The sequence below is a fragment of the Nicotiana tabacum genome, chromosome 7 (assembly GCF_000715075.1).
Source record: "Nicotiana tabacum cultivar K326 chromosome 7, ASM71507v2, whole genome shotgun sequence".
Classification (NCBI taxonomy): Eukaryota; Viridiplantae; Streptophyta; class Magnoliopsida; order Solanales; family Solanaceae; genus Nicotiana; species Nicotiana tabacum.
This window is the reverse complement of record NC_134086.1, coordinates 134,084,380-134,095,152: the sequence shown is the minus strand read 5'-3', so window position 1 is coordinate 134,095,152 and position 10,773 is coordinate 134,084,380. Positions and strand designations below refer to the sequence as shown.

Sequence of the window (10,773 nt, the reverse complement as noted above, 5' to 3'; positions counted from 1 at the left end):
TTAGCAAAAAGATAAAAATCCTATAGCATTGCAATTGAATTTGTTTTAATATTATGACATAACTTCAAGTTCACTTCCATTTCTTTTTTTTCATTTTATTTCGCAGCAAATTGACCCCGCCAGTATTCAGGACAGCAATGCCGCTGCTCCATTTCGAAAAGGCATATCCATTGATTTCTAACTGAAATGCTACAAAGAAAAGCGGCTAACTATGTAACAGATCTAAAGCTGAGATCACAAAAATTTCTGCATTTTCCTCCAAGTTGGAATTCGGAGAGGCAGATTACCAGAAAACCAAACAATAAAGCATTCCACACTAAGTAATCGGGCAAAGAGAAACTTCATATTAGACATCATGACTGGCATATTTTTGCTTCACCATTTCAGCTCGATGCATTCTTCCGTGCAGCATAAACACGGTAAGCTGCAAGTCCTACAACAGCTACAGCAGCTCCAACTGTCGCAGCAACAGAGTCAGAATTGCATGTTGAACTTTGAAGGACAACAAAGCATCTAGACAAATGATATAATTAAGAGAATTTGTACCCTCCACATGAACCATCCTGTCTTGTATAAACGGCATATTGAGCAAATCATCCTAGATGGGTGAAAATTAAGAACATATGATATTTATTCTACTTGCACAAGGGTGTCTGTCCATTTCAATGTGCTCAATAGCCTCGATGACTAAGGATCTTAGGTAAAACCTAGAGTGCAGCCAATTAAACGCCAACTAAATCGGAATCCCCCTCGCACTTGAGCACCACCCTTCTGGTACTTTTCTCCAGTTGACCAGAGGATAATATCATAGCTGACACTACGAAGTCAAAAATGCGGAGAGAAGTTCAAACTGTAAGCTTCCTGGCCTGTAAACTCATGTAAGGATACATGAAAGCAGAAACAAACACCTACAGTTGGTTCTTTTTGCCGAATATTCCAAGAAAAAATTGTTTAATCTTGGAGAACCTAAGTGCTGGTTTAGGTTCGACCTATGTCAGTCCTCACAATGATAGTTAGCTCCTAAAGTGCAGTGGAAATGTGCAAGATACTTAACCATCTCTAGCTTTAATTTCAGCTCTATTAAAGCTAAAAGAAACCACTTTGTTATTAACCCTTAACTTTCAAGGATAAGGAAATATACATGTGAAACCCACGATAATGTTACTACCTGTTCGTTTTCCCAACATGATTGCAGCAAAAATTGCTTTAATTTAAGCTCCAAAAGGAATTCATATTATACCTGATACAAACATGAGAGATCGATTGATGAGCCGATGATATTGCTTACGGCTTCTTCCTGCTTCAGTTTCAGGAATGCTCAAATGTGGATGCTCTGCTGCATTAACAATCCTTCGGAACAAATTACTAAAATCTCCAAGCTTCGTGCTGATTGGTATGGGCGCTTCTATCCCTAAATCCTGGCTAACCTGTTTAAACAATTTCATCACGGCTTTAGCAATATCAAATTACACTAAAACATGCAAACTGGTTAACAATTTAGATGCTACATCATGTAGGGTTTGCCTCTTCAAATATGGAGAAGATACAGAAGCTAAATTACACCGGAAACATGGATATACTCAATCACATGCACCAGTACAAGCTGAGCATCACTCCTCAAGACAATTGTTAAGATGAGGTGCAGCAATTTCCCTAGTTAACTTCGTGCAGGTGCAAGGCATTTCACTAAAAATGCTGGACAAATTAAGCTCATGCAAGCTCCACTACAGCAATAATTTGAACCTGAATGTGAAATTACTAATTGACCCAAAAACAAAACAATATATATATAAAAAACTCAATTCTGGATGGTATATAGGATAGGTACCCTTGTTGAATCTTGAATTTCGGTCAAATAAGGATCCAGATCATCCTTGGCAGCTACAATGAGACACGGCACCTCATGCCCAGTGGCCTCTCCATGGCTAGCAACATCCACCAGTAAATCTGCTGCTCTCTTCCAGGAAGTTTCACGTGAACTGAACACAAAAGGTACTACACAATGAGCTATTTAGCAAATGTAAAAGTGAAAACCAGAAGGTAAGAAAAACAGAATATGTAGCAGAATAAAATGGAGCAAAGGATAAGCTCTTCCTTCTCATTCATACTTCAGCAACATAGGCTTCATGCATAGTTTAAACACTAAACTATGAAGGAGACGAAGAAGAAACAGTAGAACATGGAAGAACAAAAGAATAAAGAAAGATGAAGAAGAGGAAGAGTCAAAGATTTCATAAACACCTCAGGAATGAGCTATCATTAATATTCAATATTCAGCTATGTCTGACCTCTTTCCTTTCTTGCCTTCTGCATGTACAGATCGCTAAGATGTCCTCGGAAAGGTAATAATAACTACGTCTACCACCAACTAAATGTACCACTACCACCAATCTTCTGGAACAAAATAGCTTGTGAACCCATATCCAAAACTGCAAAAATTTAATTTGCATATCTCTGTATTATTCTGCTCTCCTTTCCTTTCTTCTTATTATTTTTTGGGGGGGAGGGGGGGGGGAGGTAAGGTTGCTTTCCCTTTTTGTTTTGTGGGGCAGAAGAATTCCAGAATAGAATTTCAATCTATTGAAGTGAATCTTGTACAGCTTGCATAATCTTCGTGCTACAGTTATAAAATATTACCTTCTCAGTAAAAGAAATTCAATCTATTGAGTTCTAACGCAACTAAAGGTGTCAAACAGAAATCAATAGAATAACCAGTCATGCATAACAGCATAAAAGTGTCAAAGTTAAGAACAAAATAAACAGGATGATTTGTGTTCAGAGGACTATGGAGGAAGAGAGAAATTTCAGAACTAAAACTTAAACCACTTGAATCGATTCAGCAAAGATGTTTTAACGTCACCTATCATGGACAAATATTGCTATATCACAATCTGCTAAAGCATCCTTGCTAGATAAAAGCTTTTTCACTCCATCTTCTGGTATCTCCCGTAGCACAAGAGTTTTTTTAGTCCCCTGCCAATGTACAGAACAAATGTTCTTATGCTAATTAAAGATTAGGCAAGAGATTAGATGCAAGAGAGAAGAGGAAATCCAACATACAACCAAACACGGTAACGAAACTTGTTTGGAAAGAATAAAAACTATAACAAATGGAGATATTCATCTATAGTTACAACTATTATCTTAATTTTATTCAAAGTTTCTTTCTTACAAGGGGAAAGATTGTTGTAATCATGTATAAAAGGGGAGGATTCCAAAATTACACCAAAATGTAGGGAAGGTCAATGTAACTTGTAAGATATTAAGATAGTTCTTTTTTTCATTATCATACCATTTGATTAACTCCTCCCAATTAGTGAAATTCTTCTTTTATTAGGGAAATTATGATCAAGCCACCCTTTTATTCCTCGGAATGAGTACGCTTTCGTCCAATTTGGATCCAGAACTTGACACGCCCACAGGAGCCGTATCACTCTACCGAGATCAGTTTCAGCACTCATGAAAGCATTAAAAGAGAAGGATAGGTCAAACTCCTAGTGAGCTCCTTCAATTAAAACGGAAGTGAATCTGTGCCTCCCAGCGTCTCCCAGAGAGCCCCCAAAATAATATTTGGCCTGTGTGTTATCCCAATCATAAGAACGCATATTTTTGCAACAATCATAACTTATTTTTGGCTTCTCAAGGACTGCAAAGTGGATTGCATCAAAGAGAAAGGTGTGGCAAATCCTGAATCTTGGTGAATATTTCTGCTACTTTCTTGGTACCTTTTCTATTAACATAACACTTGCTATCCCCCCATAAATAAGTAAATAAATTGGTAACATCTTAGATCAAATCATTTTGAGGCCTCTCACCCTTCAAGGTTGCAATAGCCTTTAGCAAATTGCCTTGCAACTGCAATAGCCTTACATTACACGAGGTATGACTCTCATAGTTCTAAAAACTTCATGCTCCAAGAATATCAATAAAGCACTAAAGCTAAGAATTTCTTCCATCAAATATATATGAATGACCATCTCTTAGACACTTCATTACTTATAGGCAACTCATCATTGACAGATGGAAAAACTAACTTCTCACCATGCGTCATTAGACTTCTCATTCTTTTAGCTTTCCATAAAAACACATGCACATAATTAGAACCAATAGAACCATAATCACAAGATGCAACATTATGTCGTACAACCGTGTTCATTTCTTCGGATTAAGCATAAAGAACATTATCCAACAAAAGTACCACGACAGTATGCACCAGATGTCTTGAATATAGATAAACGTAAAATCAAAGTTCTTCATTCCTAACCTTTTTACCTGTAATTCAATCTTTTCTTTCTTTTTTTGTTGCTAGTAGTATTCTTGTATTTCTTATTTTTAGATCTTTGTTATTACACGTAGTGTCTTTGTTTTTTCTTGTGGTTGTTATTGTTGGTTGCTTCCTGCTTAGTATTTCTTAACCCGAGGGTCTATCGGAAACAGGCTCTCTACCTTCACAAGGTAGAGGTAAGGTCTGCGTACAGACTACCCTCCCCAGAGGGCCACTTGTGGGATTACATTTGGTTTTTTGTTGTTGTTGTCAGCCTTTTCTTTTTCCACTTGTTTTAATAAGTAAATGATACATATCAGTAACTTTATCTTTCAAGAAACCAAAATGATAAGATCTCTTACCCCCAGATCAACAATATTTACTCCATATTGATCAGCAGTAGTTGATTCGTACTCTTCTGGGAATGGCCTGCATTACAGATAACAGAAATAATAAGGATAAAATCAGATAAGCACTCAGAAAATGGGCCATCAAGTCAAAATCTTTCTCATTCAAATTTCAGGAAAACAACTTAATGAGCAAGAGCTTCAGAAGAGAAACCTTCCAATAAACGAATTAAGAATGGCTGATTTTCCAGCCTCTTTTGGCCCAAAAACAAAACACTGATAGACATTTCTATCTGATTGCTGCTTCTTGCGATCTAACCGTCTTCTTCGAGTTACACGAATAGCAGATGAAGGCTCACCAGCATATCCAATGTATATAAGATTCTCCACACTATAAATGGGATCAAGAAGTGTCATCAGTGCCCACTGCATCCACAGGATAGAAAGAATCATCAGAACAATACCAGTTTAATATATATATATATATAATTATAGACGACACTCTAAAGAGTTAAAATCACATAAGGGCAGCTTATAAATTAAAATTCTGATGCCTAACATAACAATAAAGATGCAGTAACATGGCAGGTTTAGAAACTGGCATGCTCAACAATTTTTACAGGCTCCTATATTGGGAATATGAATGTTACACCATTATGCAGATAAAGCAATCACTCCAACTACATCCCAATCCCAAAATACTTAGGGTTGGCTATATAAATTCTCTATACCTTCAGCTTTATTTGAGTTCAGTATTTAGAGTTCCATCACAATTATTTTTATACTCATCATTAACCAACCACAACCCACTGTTTTTTACAGACTTCTGTCCGATTATGCATAGCTCAGATTTGTAATGCAGGTAAACATTAAACCAACTTAAATGGGCCTCTCTGCATGTTGCAACTTAGACGCACAAATGATCAAACAATGAGCAGCATGTAGATCCATAGAAATGACACCCCTAACCATGTTTCAACTCCCCACAAGCCACAAGAATTAACATTTAGTATGCCATATTGTCATCTTTTGACATAGATAGAATATGAAAATGTGCAAGCTGACAAAAATACTCCAGTAATATGCACCTCCGAAAGAAAACCATCAAGAGAGAGTCCTCCCAAGGCATCCTTCTCTGCAGCATCCTTGTATGGAGCTTCAGACCAGGGGCTGAATTACAAAGAGCATGAAATCACAACCAAGAGTCAGTATGATATAAACGTAAATGGATTCAAAACCAGCTAATCACCTTTTTACTCCTAACCATGCATTTATAAGAGTGTACAACCAAGAGAATGCCGTGAATATAATTGTTTTTCCTGATTGGTGAAACACGCTCATAGGCTATTAAGCATTTATTTCCTTCACTAAACTTCTTTTTTAATAAGGTTATTTGACTATAACTTCGTAACAGCTCAAATGTTGCTCAACTCATATTTCTGACGGGCCTTAACAGGCACTTTTTCTCTCTTAAACAGAAGCCACAGTTACATCGCCTACTCATTATGCATACATAAGAGCTTATCTTGAAATCAAATCATTAATCCTCATCTAACAGTAACATAATTCAAAGAGAATATAACAAAGTATATGATATTAGGAAAGCAATATTACTTCTCGGGTGCAGTGGAAAACAAGTCATCTAGCTCATTCGATCGAAGTGCCTCATCCTGATTAAGATCAAAAACAAAGTTGTAAAAGTTGTGAGATGACACCATACATCATCGGTGGGAAATTTCATAAAATCAAATTGACACTCTAAACAGCCAGAATCAACAAAGAGAATAACAAAAATAAATAAATAAATAACTGAACAAATAGCTGACCAAGTACCTAAAATCATTTCCATAAATTAAAAGCAAAACTATTGAAATCAAATAAACTATTTAACAAATAATTGCAAGATCTTATATGTCCTACTTCACAATAAGAGTCTAGGTCTTGACGTTGCAGCCCAAGTGAACAAGTTCCCATCTGGCAAGACAGTCCAAAGGACAACATTGTGGCAGGGGCAACCTATAAGAGATGATGAAGGAAACAATAGAACATGTAATGACCATTAACTGTAGTACCTTCCATCAAATCCCTCCCCCAATCCAAGCAACCAAACCTCACTCCCCCTCCAGCAATAACAGTGTTCTGGTATGATGTACAATTAAAAGAACGTTTTCTTGCTGAAATGTTGGTTGCCTAATATCAATATGCTGCTCAAGAAAACAAAAATAACTTTCCTTGACTGCTATCTCACCTCTTGATCCACATCATTTGCTATAGCCACCATGTAAATACTGTTAACCTTTTAACACTCAAAATTATCATTAAAAACTCCCACGACCCATTGCCCAACTTTTCTTATTTCAGTTACACAATTCATGTCCAACCAATGCCAGGATAATTGCGAAATTAGTTCACCAATATTTTCCACAGAAAACACTGTATACCACACCAAACACCCTATGAAAAAAGAAACTTTGAATCTATATAGGACGAGTAGTGCCAACAGTCTCTGAAATGAACTTGTGCAGCATAACTTCAAGAATTTTAGAGAGAGAGAATGTGCATACACTATCAATGTCGAACGTATGGAAGATTCTTCTGAGGAAGTCCAATACTTCATTGGTCAGCTCAACACTCTATAAGAAGGAAAAGTGAATACTAGCAGTTAATGAGTAGAAAGATTAATCTTTGAAATTTGAAGCTTAGGGAACATCACAGAAATTAGGAGCAAAGGGAACAACAGATCAACAGCTAGTACAATTTATAAAAGAGAAGAGGAAGGATGAAAAGTGGGCACAGAATATAAAAAGAATCTTGCAAATTTAGTATGATATGTTTCCCAGAGAATGGAGTTAAAAATCTCTTCATGGGAGAATTAGATACTAAATGGGAGAAACATGCATGTCATAGTTATTGAATTATTCTGCTCTACATGCATACTTTTTTTAAAGCGCACTGTATGCTACCAAATACTTGAAGTAGTAGATGCAATACTTGAATAATTTGCATAACAAGTTTGAACACCGAATAGAAACAGAAACTAAAATTACTTGGTTATCCCTGAAAAAATTTACAAATGAACAAAACAAGAAAAAGGTCGAGGCATAATATGGCAGTGCACATCTACAGAAAGCAAGTATAGGCCAAGGTCTAAACGGAAGCGATAACTAAACCTGTTGGAAGGATAGTGTTTGACATCCCTTGCTTGGTAAGAAGACAAATGAAAAATGGAGAAAAAGAAATAGATCCTTCTCAAAAAAGAAAAACACAGGAAATTCTAACTTCAGGTCCAGTCAGGTGACAAACTTGCCTGGTCAGGTTGTTTCTTGATGGGAGTAGGAAGCTGATCCTCACTAAGCCTGATCTCGTTGTTGTAGCCAAATTTCCGCAGGACAGTCCACGTTGTCTCCAGACGCCCTTTTTCAATAAACAGTGCATGAAGAAACAGGAAACCTGTCAATGTAAGACCCCGTTCATTGACACCATCAGGTAATTTATCTTGCACAACTCTCTTAACACCGACTATCTCGGAAGGCTGCAATGGAGCATTGAAGCATTTGACCTACACCATCATTATATCATCTCAGAAACACAGACCACCAAAAGGAACAAGCATAATCAATAATTAGTCCTCCATAAAGTAGTTTCATCTTTACCAATACTAGTCAATGATTAAATCAACTTGCTAGAAAAGGTTATGCTAGATTTAAATATATGACCTGAAAATCATTTAACTCTGCATCACTTAGGGCACCATCTCTATCAAGATCACAAAGAATAAATATCCGCTTCAAAGCCCTAACGCATCGTGGCTTTAAAGTTTGGGCCTCCTGATCAAATAGTGGAGCTGTTGGATGAAGCACAGCTTTTTGGGCATAGTAGAAAACCTCGGGAATCTGCAAGCATAGCATTAATGAGCAAACAAGAGAAATGATTAGAAAAGTTTTTGTCGTCATCCTAGCTTGACAGGGTCAACTATAAAGTGATGGTGCAAAGATCAAAGGTAATATGACTCACCTGGATATGTCTGTATGCTGAACATTCAATACACGTTTCAATCTCCCGAAATTGTTGCATAATTGGTGACATCACCTGCTCCAAACTGACTGGAATCTGTTCGTCCCTTTTATCAAGCATGCAACCCACGACAATGACAGGAACCCGAACCTGCTCAAAGTAGTGGTGAACGACACATTAGTAATAAATTCGTCACAGATAAAAACAGTTCTAGAGCAATTCATTTTTTTCTCCCCACTATCACTCCCAAGAATACGTTTTCCAACTCTCTTGAAAATTTACAAGACAAATTTACTCAAGAGACACATGGTCTTGGCACAAACCTCCAATCTGCGGAGTTCAGGAAGCCAGAAAGTACTCAGACGATCAAGAGTCGCAGGCTTATCACAAGCGTAAGTCAGTACAACTGCATCAGCTCTCTTCAGCTCTTCCACAAGTTTACCTCTATTTTCTGGACTGTTTAAAAAAGATTAAAATCAGAACGGAACCAAGATACTTCATAGCTACTGTTAGAGGAACCAAAAGTATCCCAGACATACAACAATATGTACCCGACATTGTGTATCACAATAATCTCAGGCAAACAGAAGCCATTTCATCTCCATGCACAAAACTTCTATAAGCAAAGATTTGAAAGCAGGTATAATATAAGAAAACCAGATAAATAAAGGGCCGGTTATATGAAAGGAAGAAGACATCTTTGATCTTTCCGAACAGAGATTTCTTGAACACAGGGAGATACTTACCCATGAAAGGATAAATTTTCTTTTATGAAGTACAATTTGTATTAATAACAAAGACATCCAGAAGAATCATGAAATTACAAAAAGGAAGAAGATATCAGCTCCCTTACTAGAGGATAAATACCATAAAAGAAAACATCAATGTAATAGAAGTATTGACACAATCTATATGCAGGTTAACAAGTAGCAAATGCACAATGACTAGCCACAATAAAGAGGTGGAGGAAGGAATCCAATGAGCACCTTGAGGACGTATCAATAATAGTTACAGGTACTCGATCAGGGTAGATATCATCAGGTAGCCTAGTCGGAGGCAACACTGGAGGGACATTGGGCGGATAAGAATCAGTGGCTGCCGTCAAGATCAAACTAGACTTTCCAGTCTTGGCATCACCAGCAACCACTATTCGAACACTGGGTGCATTACCCTTTCCAGCAGCTGAACCACCTCCTGCCATTCACTCACTTCTCTTTCTCTCCCTCTACACACCACAAATACACAAATAATCAATATCCCCAACAGAATTAGAGCACAATAATTGAACAAACAATATAGAATATCAAAATTTTGCTAGATTTGAAAGACAAAACCCTAAACCCAATGAAAAAATCAGTCACATGTATGTAAATACAACTACTTGAAAACCAAAAATCCTAACTTGGCCACCAAGAACACAATATATGCTAAACAAATTAGAGATATCAAGATTGCTATAGATTTCATACCTACAAATACTTGGGAATCAAAATCCCATATATAGAACAAGCAATATGATATATCAAAAACTGCTATCGATTTCAAATGCTAAAACTGTAAAAAAAAACCACTAAAGAATTTGTCACGTATATATATTTAGACATAAGTACTTAGGTAATAGAAAAATTACCTTTCAGTGTAAGATTGAGGAATTTTGGAAGGGCCCAAGTGATGTTAAAATAGGCAGCTGGAAGGGAGGTGGAGGTAGCTTGGAGAAAAAGATTTTTTCCAGAAGAGTTTGAAGAGGTTTAGGGATAATTTTTGTATAAAAGGGTTTTTGTGTGGGAATGAAAGCTCGAGGGTTTGCGAAATGTTAATCGTACATGTTTTTTAGTAGAAACGTTCCAACCTGGGCGGCGTCATTAGGTCCGAATACCTGTTGGCTGTCCCTTGGGACATAGTATCGTACGCTAACGTTGGATAATGACTTAAAATTCGATGCTTTTCTTTTTTTATTTTTTACTTTTACGATTTAGTAAGTTATTTTCCATTAAAATTGAGTGGCATTTAGGGTGTATTTGGTATGAAGGAAAAAAAATTCGAATTTTTTTAAAAATATTTTTATATTTGGTTGGCTTAAATATTTTGTAAAATATTTTTCTCATTTTCTTCCAATTGGAGAAAAATATTGTATGGGCCAAAAATTAG

General features: G+C 36.7%; 1 protein-coding gene across 1 annotated transcript; it reads right to left on the bottom strand.

The window, feature by feature from the left end:
* LOC107818647 (mitochondrial Rho GTPase 1) lies at positions 1–10,512 on the bottom strand. The gene is made up of 15 exons (XM_016644687.2): positions 10,256–10,512; positions 9,612–9,850; positions 8,949–9,081; positions 8,626–8,775; positions 8,328–8,504; positions 7,919–8,170; positions 7,176–7,244; positions 6,226–6,281; positions 5,700–5,781; positions 4,826–5,037; positions 4,627–4,693; positions 2,861–2,973; positions 1,829–1,979; positions 1,241–1,427; positions 1–457 (listed from the first exon to the last, which is right to left on the bottom strand). The coding sequence occupies exons 2-15, from the start codon at positions 9,824–9,826 to the stop codon at positions 384–386; spliced, it is 1,938 nt and encodes a 645-aa protein (XP_016500173.1). The 5' UTR covers positions 9,827–9,850; positions 10,256–10,512; the 3' UTR covers positions 1–383.
* Between the last annotated feature and the right edge of the window lie 261 nt (positions 10,513–10,773).